The following is a 20,813-nucleotide window of genomic DNA, read 5'->3' on the forward strand; positions in this document are numbered from 1 at the left end:
TGGGTTCTTCAGCTGGCATGTAAAAGCAAAATGGAAATGTTTCTGGGAGGGATGGTGTGCTAATTAGAGGTAAAATATATCTCACTGAAATTTAAGTCCATGCTCTAAACTCAGTATTCTGTCTCCCTCTGTAGGGCTACCCTCTCTGCTAGGGCAGTATTGTCATAAGAGGGCAGATTACTATGTTCTAAGATAAATGCTTAAGCTGTGTGTGACGTGACCCAGAAGCATTTCCAAATTGCCAGGTCAGGGGAAGAATCCCAGCAGTGTCACACTGTGTGTTAGGAAAAGATGTGGTTGTGCTTCTCGCTGTCCGCACATGCGGAACTACAGTGCTGGATGACAGCTACTCTGTGTTATGGTGAGGTCCATTGAGTGGGATGATAGCTGCAGATCTGTCTACCTACAAGGAAAACCCAGCTTTCTGGAATGAGTCCAGATATTTCTCTTCCTGTAGTGAAGGCTAATCCCACCTCTCCATGAGGTCAGCCGTGTTGAGTTGGTGGCTCTGGTACATAGAGGGATGTTCCCAGACACAAATGCTACAGACCCAGAGGGTCATCATGTGATTCCTGCTGAGATCTGCCAGATGAAGGCTGTCTGTGGAAGTGCATGTCTTCAGAGTGATAATTTGTCCTTCTGAAAAGATGCTTTATTCTTGGCTGGCAAAATTTGAATACACTGATCCACCCCTTTGTCTGGTCAAACATCCATATACCAGCACTGACTGATTTTAAGAGTTTCCTTTCCTGACTTTGAGCATTGTGCTGTTCTCAAGAGAAGCTCAGCCTGATGCATACGATGAAAACAGCAACTGATGGACTGTCATGGGAGGGACAGGGGAGGAAGGGGGTTGTTTTATAAGGGGCCTACCCAGGAGATGGCAGCCGAGAGATGGCTGAGCAGGAGGAGCGGCTCCTGACCTGCTGAGGTGCTGGCTGTGCTGGGGAATACAGGCTCTCACTTCGGCTGTCGCTAGTGAAAGTGGCACTGCTGCACTTAGATTGCTCAGCTTTGAACTAGAGTTTTGGCCTTTCTCTCTGCTCGCTTTATGCACAGCTCTTCCAGGTAAGTTGTAGTTTTATAGAGTAGCACATTCAGTTGTTGCTTCAGAAGCATTAAAAAAGAACTGCTAAATCTCATTATTAACAAATTGTATGTTAAAGCAGACAGTGCTGCCCTTTCCCTTTTAAAATCCTATGAAAAATAGTCTTGAGCATTAAGTGCCATTAAGTACAATTAAGTGTCCTGTGGAGGTGATTGAAAGGAATGCAGAATACATTGGTGACTATGAATTACCAGTTTCTTTGAGAAACTTAGGCCAGTTTTTTGAAAAACAAACACACCATAAAGTCTGGTCATATCAACTTACCAAAAATTAGCATCCTGATGTATCTTTATAGCCGTTCCTTTTTATAAAAGTTCCATTTTGACTATTTTAAGAGGCAAGTACATTTTAAAAACTGCTAGCGTACTAAATCCTTTGATTGCATACAAATAATTGACTGATTAACTGAGAACAGAAATGTTCACTTAAAATGTAGGACTTGACTTTTCTAAAGATGTAAATGTACACTTCATTTACTTTCACAGGCAATAAAAAATTGAGGTAATTATCTATAGATTTTGAGATGCATTTTCATACCTTCATTTTTTTAGTCTTTAATTTGCAAGCTTTTGTTGTAGTTTGGTTTTGCGTGTGCTTTAACCCCAGTCAGCACCTCAGCCCCACCCAGCCATTCACTCACTCTGCCACTCGTGGAATGGGGGAGAGAATAGAAAAAGTGAGAAGTCTCCTGGGTTGAGAAGGAAGACAGTTTAATAGGGAAAGTAAAAACTGGTCATGCAAGCAAAGCAAAACAAGGAATGCATTCACCACTTCCCATTGGCAGGCAGGTTGAGTCAACCCCAGGAAAGCAGAGCTCCATTACATGTGACAGTGGCTTGGGAAGACAAGCACCAAACACTCCGAATGCCTGCGGTCAGCTGTGGGCAGTTGTTGCATCTCTGTCCCTTTCCCACTTTCCTATGCAACCCCAGCCTCCTTGCTGGAGAGATGGGGTGAAGAGCAGAAAAGGCCTTGAATCTGTGAGCATTGCTTAGTGACAGATAAAACATCCCTGAGTTATCAACAATTTCTAGCACAAATCCAAAACACATACCAGCTACTGTCAAGAAATGTACCTCTGCCCCAGTCAAAACCAGCACATACATAAGTCAGTATATAGGGAATCTGGCTTGCAATTCTGCAAAACACTTAGACTTGCTGAAAGACAGAACTTTGTGCCTTAAGATTAGGTTCATCTGATACTGTATGATGGAAGTGTTGAAATTGGTAGCCTACCTGAATGTTTATGTACCACTGTTAAAAGTGGGGAGGAATTGAAAGTGGAAATTGAAAGCTCTGTGAAAGTGTGTAGTTTTCAGGTGGTAGTTTCTGACAATACTGTCTTCCTCTCATCTTTCTATTCATAGCCAAGTTCCTCCCTCTCTTCTTTTAGAACATTGTTCCTGCTGGAAAGTTGAATTCAGCTTTTCCAACATATGGTGGGGTGTAGCCAGAGCCAGAGTCATGACATGTTACTGCTGACCAATTCTGTAAATAGGTAAAGTGCAGAGACTGGCAGAATGGGTTGTAATTTTAGATAGCACTGATGATAAGCCCATGCTTATAGGAAGGCCTGGCCATGGTAATGTTTCAACAACATCTACTCAGCTAGAGCTTTCCAAATACTTTGCACTTACGTCAGCTGGGTTACAGTACACCTTACTGGTTATGTTACACTCTGGACTGTGATCTGCAAGACTTCAGGTGCAGTGTCATTGTCTACCTAGGAGAATTATCCCCTTAGATTCTCACTGTGTGCTACTGGGACAAAGCCGTATTTGGCCCCATTTTATGCAGTGCTTTTTCAGTAGCATTGCTTCTCTTTAGGGTGCTGTCTAAAAATAAATGAGTCTGCATTCAGCAGTAGTCTTGGGTTTTATTGCAGTAATGCTGTTAGCCCTCAGACAGGCCACCACAGTGATACAATCCCTGCTGCCATAGAGCTTACATGCTAGCTTTTAGAAGTCAGCTTTATTATAAACTCTCTTGTATATTCCAAATTTATACATAGGCTCATATGAAACCAACTCAGATTTTGGACTTGATTCTAGTACTTCAGGAAATCAGCAGCTAGATTTCAAGACCAGAATCAGATATAACTTGAGTTTGCTGACAATATTGTCGATTTTTCTTGCTGCAAGCGCAAACAAAAGTACATGCTGAAGCTCAAAATTTCAGGGTACTTAAAACAAGCTGCTTTAAAAAAGTAAATTTAAAAGAAAAAAACAAACCAAACCCTTGCACACAATACAAAATATACATAATATTTCCAGTATTATTTGCAGCTGTGCCAACTTAAAAGTGCAATAGACTTACCCATTACAAAAACTGAATTATCCATTTAAGTATTAATTGTAAAAGAAAAATAAACTAGTAACTTGGAGTGGTTAGGATACAAAAACCTTACCCATTGCTATGTCTCCCCTTTATTTTGGAAAAGCAGTATTGTGTCCAGGCTGGGAAGGAGAATTATATTGTTCATGTCAAAATATAACCCAGTGAAGGCTAGTGAATTGAATCATTGCTACCTGATTGATAAACTGTTAAATCCCCAGAGAAGTTGCATATTGGATATTGACCTGTACCTCCCACTGAAGGCGGAAGAAGCAAATCTGGGTCAAGGCCTGAATTGCCCGGTAGGCAGCACCAGAAACTGAAAATTCTACCATCTGGTGTATTGTGAAATTCCCCCTCTGCTCTGGAGTGCATGACCCTGATTATGTAGGAGCTTCCCACATACATGGCTGTAGGGTTTTTTTTTTTTCTGCACAAGTTTATATAAGAATTGAGGCAGACAAATTTTTTATTTTCTACTCTCAGAACATTTGCCCTCAAAGTTTATAATTACAAGTCAGGAGCTTATTCTTTAGATTTATGCAATTGCTATTTTTTCCCCCACTTTTTAAATATTTGTTTTGGTCACAGACTCAGCTGATAGCAAGAATCTTGTTTGATAATTGATATAAGAATCTGAATTGTTTTTCAGAATGTTAGAAAAACCACAACAAAATATCCCAAAACATAACATTTCATAGATACAAAATAAATTCAAAACACATATAAAACTACACTGAGCATAATCCAGCTGTTGCTGCAAATGAAGCTGTTATTTGCCAAAGACATGGTTGGCTTTTGACTGATTAGCTATCAAAAAAGACTGAGTAAAACTTTCAAATGTGCTTAAGCCTAGTCCCTCAGAAAATAATGTAAAAGTGCCTAAGCATAATTACAATCCAGCTTTGGGGGGGAAGAAACCATGACTTTGTGTTCTCAGTCAGGCACATTTGCATGTTTTACTCTTCAAGTAAATCACCTGAAGTTGGAAACAATCTCACTTGCATGGCAGCATAGATACGAAAAACACAAACATCTTCTCTCACAATCAATTGTACGTGTAACTGCCAGGCATGAGAGAGAAAGGCAGCCAAGAGGCCAAATCTCCTGACTATTACCAGTCTTACAGACTGAGCTTTCACTATAACCAGGCAGCGTAACAGCATGTGATAAATTTGAGGTGTGTAACCAACATAAAGTCACCCAAGTGTTGTGCTTAGAGCTCATTCCAGAGCACTACAGTACTTCACCATATAAAACATAAGTTAACTTCATCAAGACATGAACAGGTAGGACCAAAAAAAATGTGACAGGTAAGGAGGTTGTACTGAACTTTGGTCTCCTGGAGGGCACTGAGATGCTAAAGAAGTGCAGTAAACATTTTATAGAGCTTAGATCTTCACTATCCCCTTTTGTAATGTGCATCATTCCTCAGTCAGCTATCCCCTTTAGTTCACTCTATGCTCTTACTCTTGCAAAATCTTTCAGTACAGAATTAAAGGCAAGATCTTGACTGTCTTTCCTATTTATGTCAAAAGCCAAACTGATATCAGAGGGACCGAGAGTATAAAGGCCAGCATAACAGTAGTGGTAGTGCTTCTCAAGATGAAAATGAGTAATAACATTGCAGAGAACATGCTGTAAGTGATTATGAAATTAATATTTTCTTCTCAGGGAGAAAGTATGCAGAAGACAGTTTTACACACCATTTGGCAATACTTCCCCAAAACAATATCCTTCAGTAATTTAGTTGTGACCTTAGTGCAAGAATTATGTGAACTTTTGGAAGACTTTGCCCAACTAGTTGTCCTGTAGCACCCAGACAGACATCTTCATACACAGTTCCCAGTTTATAGATTAGTTAAAGCAAAGGTTTGCTGGTGGAAATTATTTTTCTAAAACAATAAGGATGGAGCTAGTCATTGAAAAAATGACTTTTCTTCTTCCAGTGTGGAAGCAGTATTCACCACACATTCATCATCAACTTAATAGAAAATGTCCTTTAACACATGTGGTACTTGTCAACTGAATTACCAACTGATGCTGTTCCACAATAATCTGAAATAAATTCTTCTGTTTCACTCTGCAGTGGATCAAGAGAAGGGCTGCTGGAACAGTATGTTACTGTATACTTCGGACCTGCCAGTTCTAAGGGTTAAGTTTGTTTGAAAGGCAAAAATTTACAAGAAAAGGCATTATAAATCATTTTTGAAAAAACCAAACTGTCCTGCAGTTACTCTTACAATAGAGTAGAATCTGTAAAATATTTCATCTATAAAGACACTTTTAAAAATGTTTAAATGTTACTAAGCTTTAAGGCACTCCAGCTGAAGAACTGACTGATCACAACTACTATTGGTGGCTCAGATCTCTTTATCCATGTAACTCGTCTTCAGTCTTTGTCCTTTGTGAGTTCTGCGATTTCATCCACATCTTCTATATCCTGTGTCATTTTCTCATACTGTCTCTTGAAGAAGCCAAGCTGTGAGAAGTATTAAAATAACACCACAATGCAGTCAGTCATTGATAACTCATTACTCAGCAAAACAAAATACTGTGATGGTAAAAATGCACATGTGTGCATGCATCCACTATAGAGTTTGATTTGTAAACAATTCCTGCCTCTAAAATGAAAGGAGGTGGGCCCTAAACTCCTACCTGGTGCAACTAAATGCTAGAGTAGCAATGCTGTTAAGCCACTTTTCTCTATGCTGAGATACAGACATTTCCATGACGCCTTGGTGTGCCAAGGAGCACTTCAAACACCAATGCCCTGGCACGCAGAAAAACTTTCCCCTTTTTCTATGTAACCTTTGTATTTTACTTTTTGCCCCTGCCCCTTCTTTTGTCTGTTCTTTTGTCCAATATATATCCTCTCTCACCTTGTTTGTAATCCCCACCCTTGTCCACTGGGAATATCATGGGTGTTCAGAGCCCAGATAGGGTATTATGGAAGGAGGCAGACAGTGTTGAAAGGAGAAAAGTAAATGTCACAGCCCCTGTTTTGAATGATTGGCAGCTCATTTAACATCTTCATCTTGCCAGTTTCTATAAGGACTCATTTCATAAACCCTTCTAAAATATGTCAAGGTTGTCAATGCAGTATTATATTCATACCACCAAACTGCAGATGTGGTTTTGTTTCACACTAGAAAAGAGAGATTCCAAACAAAAGAGCCCAAATATATTCATCCCTTTCCGTTTTTAAGATATAAGTAACAACTTACTTTCCACAAAACAGCAACCAGTACCAACAGCAAGAGGAGTCCAGCCAATATGCTGCCAATCACAACACCTACTGGTACCTCAGCTTTCTCATCTGGCTTCATTATTGTAACTGGGATCTGAAAGCAGAGAGATTGTGTCTTAGGCGCTAATGTTAACTGCAAATAAGGTAGGATTTGTAAACGAAAGATCAAGAATGCCTGGACTGCACATATTCCAGGATCAATGACCAGAATACACAAGCAATTACAGCCCTTTCCCTGGTGTCCATGGGTGCCTGGTTGCACTGTGGCACACGGCAATGGCAGCTAAGGACTAGAGGCCCCCATCACTCTCGGCCAAGCGTAACAGGCAGAGGACCAATCTCTCCTGCCAGCTGCCTCTCCATTAACAGCAGGCCTTTCAGAGGCTCCACACACCATCACTGTGTAAACCAGCCATGTTTACATGAAGGTGGGGGATAGCCTGGTGTACAGCCCCAAAATCAGACTGCTGAGAAGCACTACTTTTCACCAAGCGTTGTCAGTGCCCGTTATCTGTGCTCGGCAGCTGTAGGAGGCAGTACTAATCACTGAGGCCAGACACCATGACATCTGCTGAAATTCCAATCCTCCTGCTGGGCCTCAGTCTCCTTTGTCTGCTGTTCTTACCTTCTATGAAACCACTAATGAACAGATCTCATGGTGATCTGTGTTCTCCTGGGTCAACTGCATGAATCTGCTGCAAGATGTATAGGTCAAACAGGAGCACACCCCTAGCACACCCACATTTCCTGAACCACACCTACATTTCCTGAACCAATACCAGAGAGCTCCCAGAAGGGCATAGAGTGTCTGGAAGTTAGTTTTCAGGTCATACCCTATCTAGCTGGATTAGGTATAACCAAATATATAATTACATATAACAGAGTTTCTCAGAGTTCTTGTAATATTTATGAACTGTCAAATTTTTGGATTTAATCTTGGAAAAACATGCAGTTACCTGAAAGTTTTTTTCTTCCTGAAACATGATAAAACAAGTCACACTGGTTTATTTTCTCAGGGTGGTTGTTCACTGCATTTGTCTGGAGTAATTTAATCTTAAGCTTTCTGGGAAACTTGCACTGGACTGACATTTCAGTGATTTAAGTCATTTCTGTTGGAAGGCTCCAGTGTTGTGCTAGGTGTGGTTATGTGTATTCATTTCACCAAGGCAGGCCAGCTTTGTGTATTTTCTAACTGAATGGCCATAGTGATGATTCTAGCAGGTTAACATTCTGGCCTCCAGCTGGCAGTCCTTTCCAACTTGGAAAAAAATGTGAAAGCTTTTACGTAAAAATACCTAAACAGCTTCCTCACATAGCATCACAAGGCAATATTCATTTATTTGGCTATATAACAACCCAGTTCATCCAATGTAAAAAGTCAATTTCATATATGTAGTTTGCCCAGTAATGCTTTCTGCATTAGATTAACAGTGAAGTGGCACCATTGGAAAGCAAGATTGATGCCTAAGAACAAATTATCTTTCCTGAAGTTAAACTGGACAACAAGACACCATGAGAGTGGGATTCAGCTCATCTGGTGTTTATCTACAACATGGTTTCCTGACTCCCAAAGGAGGATAGGCTTTTTTAAGAGCCTAATTCACCCTAGTTATTTTCAGGATCAAATTTAGGATGAGATGAACTGCATTTCAGAAATATTTGTTCTTTCCAGGGACTAGGGTATATAGAATACAGATGACCAATGCAGATATTAACTTGGATGAATCCTACCACATTCCTGTAAATTAACAGGGTAAGTAGGGAAATGAGCTCTGTTTGCTTCTGTACTGTCCTGTTCCCAAGGAAGTGTGAAGGGCAGACTGGGTTTCCCTGTTGGCCTGACAAGAAGTAAGTGCTGGGTACTGACTCCAGGTGTCAAACTGTCTGCTCTAGGGAGAATGTACCTCCACAGCCTGGCACATTTACCAAGACTTCTCACAGGGCAATAGGTCATTGAGTAAAGGTCAGGCTGGAAGTCACCAAAAGCCACTTTGTTTCTGAGGAACCGTGTGGATAACTTTCAGGGTCTGTTCAGCTACTGCCTCAAAGGTGTAGAAGTCCCAGCTGCACATGTGTCAGTGGCTGGGAGAGGAATTGACTTTCATTTGTCAAGTTCTCCTGAAATTGCCAACAGAACTTCTGGTAATGTACTTGGCAGTACCATGCTTCAAATGTGGAAAAATACTTATTAATACATGGTTTAAGAGTTACCTAAAAAGCCTCTGCAATTACCTAGAATATTTGCATTGTATAGTAGTGAGCTTCATCTCCTAATAGAAATAATACCATGTCAAACTGAAGCACTCAGAACACTCCAAATACTGGCATCTAACTTTTCTGCGAAAACATACTTCCTTTGTTCTTCAGGCACTGGAGGTTTTACTGATTACAAAATAGCTTATTTATAGGTTCTTCACAAGAAATAGAGTGATCTATGAGAAACCAGTGATTAAAAATGGTGTTGGATGATGATTATATCACACAGTGAGAGAGACCAATCTATCACTGCTTTTGTATACATTTACTTGAATTCTCTATTTCCTGTGAATGGGCTATGCTGCACATTCCTACAGATATTTGACTCATTTACTAATTTCCATTTTGCTGTTTAATGGCCTTCGTTATTTTATGGATAAAACAGGCTACTAAGTCCTGTAAAAATAAATCTAAAATTAGTACTGCAAATGGAAGACTGTTCCTTTCAAGACAGACAAAGAGAATAAGGTATCCTTTTTTTATTGTAAGAGTACCATAGTACACTGTATTCTTCCAGACTTTTTTATGTTTGTGTATAGCAAATAGAAAGCTTGGAAGAAGAATTCAGTACTAATAATGCCGTGGTATGGAGACTTCTCTTGAGATTAGCTGTGTCCACATTGTCCATATGACAGCTCTTCCAAATGCTAAAAATATTCCACATTCCTTTACAAATGAGATTATTTTCTGGAGACCTTTGCCAAACATTTGTGTAGAAACCTCAAACCCTACTCTTATAGAAGTAAGTAAGACTACAAGTCAGATTGGCGAACATGTTTCCCAGAGCTCATTTATCTTTAACAAATAATTCCATTGCAGCAAGAAAGCCAAATCTTGATCTTTTCATGAACACAAAGCTATCAGAATTTCAGAAGTTTCTAGCTGACTTTTTCTCAGAGTTCTACCATTTATTTGAGACCTACAGGTTTTAACTATGTCTGGTTTATATAGCAGTGGGCTGAAATGAAAATATTTTAATAACTTAAGGGACTTGTATATAGTCAAATGATACATTAGTGCAACATAATCAAGGTGCTATGTACTCCTAAAGGACACTGAAAATTAAATATTATCACTTTAATACAGTCAAAGATTGAGAAGTTGAAAAAATACACTTAACTATCACTTACAGTTAGGGTATTCTCTCCAATGATAAATAACTCAGGGTTATTTGTGTCAATTTTTGCTTCTGCAGAGAGTTGTAATGTCTGGAAAATTAACTGAAAGAGAAGATTAAAACAACTGTAAAGCTCTGTTATAGGGCAAATGTAAATTTAATTACATTTTAAAATTAAAATGTAGATATTCTAAAATAATTCTATTGCCTTGAAATAAAGACTTCACAGCCAGAAAAGAAAATCATAGTATTAAGAAAATTTAAATTATTTTAATATTTTTCCCAGCCATAATGTCAATCAAAGTAATAATATATCAGTAATCCACTTAGCAATGACACTGAGGAACTGTTTTTTCTTTTTCTTTAATGTACAGTTCAAGCAAAATAGAAGGAAATATTTACGTAACCCTTTTTGTAGTTATTTCAAAGCTGTCACTGCTGCTAGCAGGGAAGAGATGGGAGGAAATAGCAGTTAGAAAATGAGACACAGCAACAAAAGACAGATGGGAATATATCTCTGGCCTTTGAAAGAAATGGAAACTGGATGTTCTTTTACTTCCCCCCGCCCTCACTTCTATCCAATGCTTCTGTTTTTCCCCATTTATTTTTTCCTTTCACTATGTATTCCTCTTCATGTCTCAAATTCTGACATAGCTCTCTCAGCTTAAACAGAGATGACGACAAAAATCTTAAGCCAATTCCTATTTGAAAAGGGACCTTGTGCCAGACCCCACTTCCCTCTGTGGATGTACTGGGAGGAGAGGTGCATGGCTGTGTAGATGCTGACAGTTCACTGCTGCTCTTCCACAGCACCACAAGGAATGGCCTCAGGTTCATGGGAGCACAGGACCACTCTCTCCAGCTGACCCAAAGGCAATGCCTGCTCTGCCATTCTGCCTCCTCAGCCATTTCTCTGTGGCAGGGCCAGGTAGCACGGGCAGCTGTGGGTCCGCAGTGGCCAACACGCCAAACTGACTGGCTCTGCAGTGTGTGTTATTGCATCCCTGCACTGTGGCCATCTGCCCAAGTGGTGTGTCCTGCACACTTAAAAGTTTAGAAACACACCTGAGCACTATTCAAAGCACATAAATTCCTAAACACATTTTTTCTTTGCTTAGCAGGTACTGGCAAGCCTGTTGTGCCCTTCTTGGACAATGGCTGATTGCCACTAAAGAGGCTGATGTTGTGTATGATCGAGTGAGTGCTTGCAAGATTATTTGTGCTGAATTTTGATAACCAAATAGAAAATTACAAAATGGGTGATGCGAGGAGAACTGTGACATGCACTTTCCTTCCCATCAGCCAGTGATGGTAAACAAACCATTCCCACTCACTTTTTTGTGAGGCTAGTAACCTTTTGTTCAGGTTTCCACCTTTTGCGTACCTAACAGCACTAACAAATGGTCCTAAACCAGCTGATAAGAAAAATACAAATGCTAAAGACAGACAGATGCTTTTCGTCGCACACTTCCATAACACATTTAACAATATCAACCTGGCCTTTTCCTTTTAAGAGTTGAATGCTGGAGCTGACAACAGCCCTGCTGTTAAATGTCAATACCTGCCACAAGAATCACCAGACACACTAAGGAGACTGCGTCATGTTCCTGATGCATTAGGCAAACCCAGGACTCCAAGATCGTTTGGTTGGTTGCCTAGCTAAGAAGCAAACACGGTCTAACTTCAAAAGTCTGGTAACTCATGATGAGTTATATCCTGGAGGACACATGGTGGTTGAAAATGGGCTGAGATATTGATGTTTTTTTTAAGCATTCTGTAAGTCTCTAAGCAAGGACTGTTTCTTTGACACCTACTCTAATAAACACAAAAAATCAATTAAAGATGTTTTCCACACTTTCTCTATCCAATAAAACTGGCAGCATTAACAGGGTTTTGGTATTTTGATGTGATCTAAAATAATCACGATGTAGGCTGTGATATTCAAAAGCTAAAAAGCATGATTATTTTACAGGCTATGATGATACTGTGCCTGCTGTCCTAGGATGAGCTTTGTGGAAAATGTAGTTCCCCAAGAATGAATCTAACAGATGTAGGAAACATTTTTTCAGCTGTGAAGGTTGCATTATCATAGCATTTTCTTAGATTCTATGCTGGACTGAAGTTTTATCAGCTCCGTTATGCAGCCTCATACTTTCAGGTTCAAGTTTTCAATCCAGAAAAATACAAACCAATATAAAGTAAAGGAAGGTCTTTCTAGACTGAGGTCTCTGTACTCGGTAAGTACTCTGATAGTACTCTGTACTCTCTCAGTAAGATCTCTGTATTGGACTTTAAAAAATATCAGGAGTTTTAAAATACTTGAGTATTGTATCCTCTGTAAAAATGCAGCTGATACTCACGGCAGCAAAGGTTCCGTTCCAGATTTGGGTGGACACATTCACAAAATACTCTCCCTTCAGTGCAATGTCTTCCAGTTTGCATGTGATGGTACTGCACTTTGCATTCTTACAGCTCTTCCAGGGGAAATAGCAAGAAGAGGCAACAGCATGCATTAAAAATACACTTTAAGAAATATTCTTGCAACATCCAGAATTTTTGCCCTTGCCTTTGCCATTCTGTGCATACAAATTAAGTGCTTACAGGCTGTGCTAAAGCAGAGGCAGTATCTGTGAGAACATCCATAGGATGAGCTCCCGCTCTGTAAATGAGGAAGGCCACCCCATCACAGCTTTCCTCACAAATACAGCAATGGGCTCAGAAGGTCAGCTCTGCTTCCCTCAGCTCAAAAGGTCCTGCTTACTGCAGCCCTGGGTTTTACTCACCAGTTCTTTGGAAGCTCTGAAGTTCTCCTTCATGAAAGATGTAGAATAAGGTCTTTTCCCTATTTGCAGTGGATTTATCTGAGCATCACAAGTAACACCTCTGGCCTAGGAAAGATGGCAGGAATGAGACAGATGACATGCTACTCAGGAGTTTATACTTATCATAATAATATACATTTCTGGGCTTAGATGGTGGCTGTTAAAGGCTGAAGTGTGAACACTGAATTCTTTAGGAAACAAAGAGTATGTGGTTTTGGTCAGAGGTAAATAATTCTTATGACACTTTTTTTGTCTGTAGATTGATCTGAAAGGTTTTTCCTTATCTAAAAATTTCATTTTTACAATAAGTTTATCAGGAACTTGGAGAAGGATGTAACTGAAGAGATCCAGATACTCCACATCTGCCAAGTAATAGCATAGTGTACTGCTGGCATTGTGGTTCCCCCTTTATGAGGAAGGGACAAGGAGAAAGAGCATGGATTCTCTTACACTAAGCTATAATATTGGGGAGATAATTGATGTTTATAGTACTGATAAACCCCCAAACACAATTTACTTCTATACCTCATCTGTGGTGACTGCAGTTAGGTACATCAGTGGGTTGCCTTTGCTGGTCAGTTCGGGAAGATTGATTGTTACAGTTGCCATCTTTACTGGAATACTTCCTGTTGTTACCTGCAAAGCAAAAAATTCAGGAGTTAATTCAGGTAGCTGTGCATAAATTATTTGATACAGCAAGAAAATTAGAAATAATGGATGAGTATGGAAGAACTGGACTCCTTTTACATAGATTTTTTTACTAAGACACTGGGGTAGTAATTTTGTGAATAGTAAAGTAGAAAGTATATTGTATAGCTCCAGGTTCCTGTCTGTTTTCTTAGCAAAGCTCATATTAACTGCATGAAATATGTTTTGAAAAGCAAATATTCTGCCATGGCCAATAGGCCTGTTTAGTTCTTTGGAGTAGCAGTTACAGGAATGGAAATGGAACATAATTTAACTTTCTTCCACGTTGCATATTTGGATCTAAGTTTTTTTTTTTTTTTTTTTTTTTCTGTGTTATGTAATAAGCACTGTGATTTGGCTAGTTCTTGCATCAGGTTTGAGCCCTTAACCCTTGCCAAACTTCAAGTTTCAAAGTCCAAGCCTTGTTTTTCTTTATCAAGTTGTCAGGAGACTCTGTAAAAAAACAGTCTAAAGTTGGCCTAAAGTTAAGCATTAACCATCTTCTTAATATGTACACAGTGCAGGACCAATCCCTCCCCCATTCTACTTGTGCAAATGTCATCCTTAACCTTATGAAGACTCCAAGAACTTATGCTATTTGCAAATATTTTTTCTTATTTGACCTATTCAAAAGCTTCAAAATAAGACAATGAAAGCAGGAGTGTTTTTTAAACAAGGTTTTGGGAGCAGGCTACAGAGGGAGCTAAGGCAACTTCTTGAACCAGAACAAAACAGACTTACTAACCTTAACTGAGAAGTTGAACATGGGGCCAATATCTTCAAAATTATTCACAGTGGAAGGAATGTTATGACCAGAGTATACTTCATAGAAGTTGATATTGGCAAGCCTGGTTAACAACCATAAAACAATACATTTCAATTGGCAGCTGCTTTGAAAACATATGTTACTGGATATGACTTTGTGAAAAAGGTCAGAAGTACAGAGAGAGAAGTCAGTCACTTAGACTGTTGTTTGAATTTTACAAAGTTGGTTAAGAAAATGGTGTGCTGAAGCCCAGAGCTGGAAAAAACATATGAAATTAAGACAAGAGAATTGTACAGAATACAGGCTCTCTTAGGCTTCTAGACCCTGCAATTGTTTCAGGGTCATACTGCCAACTCCTTCTCTGTGCACAAAAAGTCACCTTTTTTTCTCAGGAAGGGCCTTCCTGGCTGTCTCCCTGTAACTGGTTGGGTGTGGAAACACAGGCATCACCCTGCTTATGTAGATGGTACATATCACATAGCCCTCACAGTCCTCTTTGGGTCATATTGTTTAGTAATTATAGAGTTTAAAATCCAGAACTCCCAAAGTAACACAAGAGTGGTTTCAGCCTACTGCAGCATGGAATGGCAGGTGTGTGATGAAAGGGCATGGGGCAAGGACCTGTGGGTGCTTGAGGAGCTCAGTTAGTCAGAACCACACTCAAAGGCAAGGAAAACATCCCTGTGCAGTGCATCACACCCACTACTTGCTACCTGTGAGCAGCTCCTCTGCTAAACCATGCCAGAACTGTGTCTGTTCTTTATCATTAGCTTTAATTACAAGGCTAATTTGAGCACTCAAAAAGCAACCTGGTGAGGGAGTGAACAAGAAATAGAGGCTATTGCAACTCCCACATCAGCTCTTCCTGTTCCACAAGGAATCTATCATCTTTACTGCCCTCCCTGTTTAATCTGGGTAACATCTGTGAGTACAATATCATGTGTGTGCAGTCTCACAGATGTGCTTCCTGATCAGTGGTGATCCTCCATACTGCACGGTGGTTCCTTTTTGAGCCTCCATACCTTCTCCCACGGGCCCTTTCCTTGAAGGACTTGCTCACAAGGACTCCAAGGAAAACACACATTACATATTTTCTGCTTTCTTACTGCTGAAGATTTTAGCCCTTCCAAGATTCCTTGTCTTTTCAGAAGTCTCTGGAAAGACATATTGCTACATCTTCTCCTAGAAACTCAGGAAAGTTATCCCTAGAAAGACTTCACTTCAGCAAAACAATACTTTTTTTCAGCTCTTGTATTTTAAGGGATTACTTCTTGGCTGCATTACCTGCCTCAGGAAAGAACTAATTCCAGGTAAATACTTCCTAAGCCAAGTTATCCCATGGCTTAATATGCATTCATTTAATTATTTTAAATTTATTATCTCCAAGAATAAACTAACCATTTTCTGGCAGTAGATATTCCCTCATTCCTTGATGTGCATATGAAATTGCATTTTTTCATATTCAGGAGATATAGCTGAATTCAAACACTTGTTTTCCCTTGAATAACTTTTACAGACTCCATTCCTCACTTCTTCCGAAGCATTTCATTTCAGTTCATATTTCTCAGCTAATTACACCCGCTGATTCAAGTTTGCACCGTCTGAATTTCCTAAGAAGCTAGCCCTCTGCACAGATGCTCCTGCAGTCTCTGCTGCTGCTGGTGAGGTCTCATGCAACTTTCTCAAGCAGCTGAAAGAACTCGCACCACTGACTTAAAATGCTTTTCTGCACTTAAAATAATCTCAAAAATTCTGCATGACTCCAGGACTGGTGCACCTATTCATGATGCAAGGCCTCAAATATTCTGAAACTGCTTCTGCAAAGAAGCTTATAACACTAATCTTCTGTACTGTGGTCCTTATTCCAGCTCATCCTGGAATAAGAACAGCAGCCAACAGTTCTTGTAGCTATGGTGATCTCTGAATATTAATTTCCTGGATCCATTGTTGCTGTGCATTTTGAAGCAGCTCCCTCTTTTTATAATTTATGTTATTCTCTGAATATCTGCTGGGTTTTTTATATCCATTTATAGTTACTAATTTTTGAACACTTTGGGATGCAAAAGCATTTTGTCACCAAGAACCGGTGATCAAATTCATTAAGTGTAATTACATGTTGATCCTGGAAATTCAGTATTTGGGAGAGATAAATAAATCTATTCTTTGATGAAAATGCAAACATCCTACCTTGATCCGAAAGTGACACCCATATATTTTTGTTTCAGTTGCAATCTAAGTTAAACTGTAACTGAAATAATTCTTGTTTGGAACAGTAACAGACTAATTACTGTTTGAGTGCATCCCAAATCACCAAGTGTTTCCAGGGCTTTCAAGAGCACTGTATGATGATAAAAGGTCTTAAAAGGCTTTTTGTTGGTCTCTCTCCCCCTACTTGCTCAGTTGCCTCTCCTTACCTTCCCAGGGTAAAGGATCTCTCTTGCAACAGCCCTGACTTGCCTTCTACATGGAGAAGAAAGGGCTGGCACCAGGCAGCGGGGATAGGTTTGAGCCAGAACCTGGATGGGTGCATGGGAAAGCAGGCTGTCTGCTTCCAGTGCCAGTGCAGCTGCAGCAAGGGAGAATCTGCCAGGTGTACCTCAGTTTTAGTTCAAATCATTATCTCAAACTGCTAAAAAGTTTATATTCTTGCTCCAGGTTCATCAGAGAGGTCCATAATTTTTTTCTTTTTTTCTTTCCCTCCTTTACTGAGGGGGGACATATTTTTCCTTTTGACATTCTTTTGTTTAGTTTTCATCACTGTAACTCCAGATGTGATCCCATGTCATTACATTTGAGCCAAGAAGCCAAATGTTATTATACAGTATATACTATTTATATTATCAAAACTACATGCACTGTTTGGCCTTTATATCACTTCTGTTCACAGGAGCACCTGTAACAAGTGTTCGGAGGTAAACACAGGTCCACAACTTTCCTAATTTTTTGCATACGAGTTTGGTTGGAAGAATGGACAAACCTGCTACTACTGGTGAAGAGGGAATTTCTTATGACTTCCAAAACAAAAGCAAAACTTCACTATATTTTAGTGGCCTTTCAAGACTATTACTTCAAGTAGCTTGGGAAATGACCGTGTATGTTTACAAAACTCAGCATACCTTGTGAAGTGAATCTCCGCATCATATCGCAAAGGAATTGATAAGGCGACCTGGTTGTCCGAGTCTTGCTGTTCCTTACTTTCACTGTTCATCAAAACACATTTCAGTCAGGTGTAATAATTTACACAAGCTTTTAATACCTAACTTGCTTTCATATCATTAGGTACTTTACCTCCATGCATGAAAACTTAGAACTGCCCCATTCTGAAGATTTTTAAGGTTAAAATCAAAGCTAATATCAAAGGATACCTACGGAAGAGACAAGGAACACATAGTAAAGAAGTTGGTACAACATCCTGAAAGACATTATTCATATGTGCAACGATCTAGAACTGCCCTCTGTACCTGAATTCTCTACAGATTTCTGTGTAATATTCCAGTAATTTCTTAATACTTAGAATTGATTTGTTCTTACATTCCCCTACAAGTTGGCTTTCTTACACAAACATGAGTTATTTGCATTTTAAAAATGTGTACAAGTAGCTGTAAGCTGCAAAAAAAGGTGTTCACAATTCCTTCATTTTAAACTCTAGCATTGACACAAGCTTTGTGTTCACTCTTTTCTTCCATTTGTTCCAGCAGGTCCACTTTGAGCAATTCCATTAACATTCAGAACAAGCTTAACTTTCTATACATGATTTTTTTTTTAATTATTATTCCACATGTCCTGCCACAGGACATCATGTTTCTGTTCTTTCAAGCAAGTTTCTTATTGCTGTAGCTGATTATGTTAGAGGCTAGAACCCTGTTTCTGCTCTGCCCTTGAGGAATAAGAGATTTCATCAAACTGTAGATATCCTGAGGTTTATGTTATATATGAAAAAGAAAGATATACAATTCATCTTAGGGCTGTGTGGGCCTCCAATCTCCTCCCAAAACAATACTGCTTTCTTGGAGAGATGAGATTCACAGAGCTGGTGAGGGAGTTACCCCAGATTCACACTGCAGGAGAGATTTGATGGAAACTGTGCTCAGTTCTTAGGAGCCTGCACATGATGCTCAATGCTTCTTTGCCCCCAGCTTTCACTCTTCAAAAGTTACATAACTGCAGCAGCATCCGGAATCTGTGGGTTATGAGGTTTGATAGCCGTTTGTCCTTTAATCTGACAGGTAGTCACATATTTTGAGCCCTAGTTTGCTTATTTTAATGCCTCTGTTGTAAAATCTAAGAAACCTTTACCAGCACTAAATGCAGAGTTAGGAAAAAACCAGCAGAAAGGGTTTTAGGTGTCATTCAAGGTTACTTAAACATGCTAGCTGTACCTGTTGTCCTGTTCTGAATACAGGATAGCTTATTTGGCAAATGACTGTACTCTGTGCTGTTCCTGTCTGACACGAGACTTCAGTCCCATCACTCTGCAGAGAAAACAGACAGAAACACCATCTTATGTCAGGTTTTGATAAGGCAGAGAGGTGTGTACTTCCAACAGCATATGTATTATAATACGGAGGAATGAAGATAGGTGTTATGGCAGTAAATCCTAGAGATGCAGCAGACAGGTGGGGTATAGGCAGGGCAGGAGGAAGTCACAAGGAAGGTGGGACAATAACCATTCCCACTTGATTTCTTGGGGGCTGCAATCATCTTACTCGAACTTTGTGCTGAGCTTGGAAGAAGGAATAGAGGCCAGAGAGTACAGGTCAGCTCTACACTGACACTCTAAGTCCTTTTTTTACAGAAATTTTACAGAACTTTTGCAGACATATTTACACAGTCTTAGAGCTGGAAGAAATGAAACTTTCTGTAGGAAAATCTGCCATACATAATAGTTTGTTTACTACTTTCCAGAATATTGGCTTGTCATCATCCGTGATTCAAAGACAAATTCACAGACCAGAGCCAGTTATCAACCCTTGGGAGAAGAATTTATTTAAAAGTACTGTCTTTTGTAAAAAAGCATTCCTACTAGACATTTACCATTCATGAATTGTGCTACAAAAAAAACCCAAAAAAACAAAAAAACTCAAAACAAAACCTCCAAAAAGACCCATACATACTCAATTTATGTTTTTCATCCTGCCTTGAAGCAGGCACATTTTTGGTCCAAACTTCAGTTGCAGGCTGAAGTGCTTCTAAGCAAAAGGGCTTTTAAAGCAAAATAAAATTCTAGCTCCAGTGTGGTCTTTTGGCAGGAGTGAAATGAACAATCTTGCTGCACAACAGGATGGGGAGGTAGAGGGGCACCCCCAGCGCTGTGTGCAGTACTTTTGCCAATTCATTGTTCAGAATAATGCTGCTCTTGGGCAGGAATGAATGCTATCCCTCTTCTCCCTTCAGTACAGGGATTGCTCTGGATTTCACCCCCAGGATTATCACGCACCTCTCCAGTAGGAGCTGACCATTATAAGCCAAGCACTGAAACCTGCATTTCATCCTTTGTGAATCAGGAGCAACAATTTAAATTATAGGTATACTGTATTCCCCAAAATAGTATGCACAGTTCCTCTCTTTTGGTTTCTCTAAGATACAATTTGTTGGAAGAAGAGCTTTTGGTATAGCCATTGTGTCAATCTGAGTAACTGTCTAGCTGGAACACATGGCCTTGGCAGTAACACTATTTCTAGATCCAGAGTCTGTGCTTTAAGGATTCATCATCAATGCTGCATGTCTGATTTATCAAATACAAATTCCCTGTGGCACAGCAACTGCTTCAGGCATGCTGCTGTGAATTAAGAAGAAGATGTAGGTGCCAAGGCCTAAAGTGAGGAAAAAATGTCTGAGGTGAGGTCAAACTGGAAAAGTTGCCAGCTTTTATGCTGAGTTGGAAATATCTCTCCTTGACCTAAATAAACTGATCTGCTGCGAGAATAATTCTGGTATCCAAGAAAACAAATTGTGAGAGAGTCTTGTACACACATTCTTTTCTGGAATAGACACTGATAGAAAGAAAAAAAAAGAAAATTTCTATTAGAACCTCAAAATCAGGGGCAACAACAGAAACATTGAAGTTGGGTGTCACGCACCGGTAAAGAAGATGAAGCAAAAAACAAGTTGTCTGAAAACGTAGCCTGGATTCTGGTGTTATATGCATTTTCCTTTTTATTTCTCAATTTCACGTTGAATGTTAGTCTTCTGTTTTTGCTGCTGACAATAAACTGTTGCTTGCTGTTGGAAAATAAAGTCTATTGTTGTAAACAGAGGTACTAGAACAGCTGTGGATCAGGAAAATGTGTTGCCCAAAGCCAACAACAAATAACAAGCACAGCAAGACATTTCCTACATTGTACACACTTAAACGCTCTGCTTTCTAAACCCCTTGGCATAAGAAATTCTGTGATGGTGTTTCCTAAAACCAGATAGAATTATGGTATTCTGAAAATGCAGGACTTTGATTATGTGTTGTCAAAGTGACTGCT

At 39.6% G+C, this 20,813-nt stretch overlaps 1 protein-coding gene across 1 annotated transcript in view; it reads right to left on the minus strand.

The window, feature by feature from the left end:
- Positions 1–1,817: 1,817 nt before the first annotated feature.
- The window catches only part of ITGA2 (integrin subunit alpha 2), a 68,654-nt gene continuing 49,658 nt past the window's right edge, over positions 1,818–20,813 (minus strand). Inside the window, exons 20-30 of the mRNA XM_041424607.1 lie at positions 20,421–20,562; positions 18,720–18,812; positions 17,629–17,705; positions 17,457–17,540; positions 14,320–14,422; positions 13,413–13,523; positions 12,849–12,953; positions 12,426–12,539; positions 10,079–10,168; positions 6,670–6,786; positions 1,818–5,924 (exon numbers count right to left, since the gene is read on the minus strand). Coding sequence (XP_041280541.1) covers positions 5,835–5,924; positions 6,670–6,786; positions 10,079–10,168; positions 12,426–12,539; positions 12,849–12,953; positions 13,413–13,523; positions 14,320–14,422; positions 17,457–17,540; positions 17,629–17,705; positions 18,720–18,812; positions 20,421–20,562 — 1,126 coding nt within the window. The 3' untranslated portion in view covers positions 1,818–5,834. The remainder of the gene's footprint in view (positions 5,925–6,669; positions 6,787–10,078; positions 10,169–12,425; positions 12,540–12,848; positions 12,954–13,412; positions 13,524–14,319; positions 14,423–17,456; positions 17,541–17,628; positions 17,706–18,719; positions 18,813–20,420; positions 20,563–20,813) is intronic.

This window comes from Onychostruthus taczanowskii, unplaced genomic scaffold (genome assembly GCF_017590055.1).
Source record: "Onychostruthus taczanowskii isolate IOZ18803 unplaced genomic scaffold, ASM1759005v1 scaffold83, whole genome shotgun sequence".
NCBI classification, from domain to species: domain Eukaryota; kingdom Metazoa; phylum Chordata; class Aves; order Passeriformes; family Passeridae; genus Onychostruthus; species Onychostruthus taczanowskii.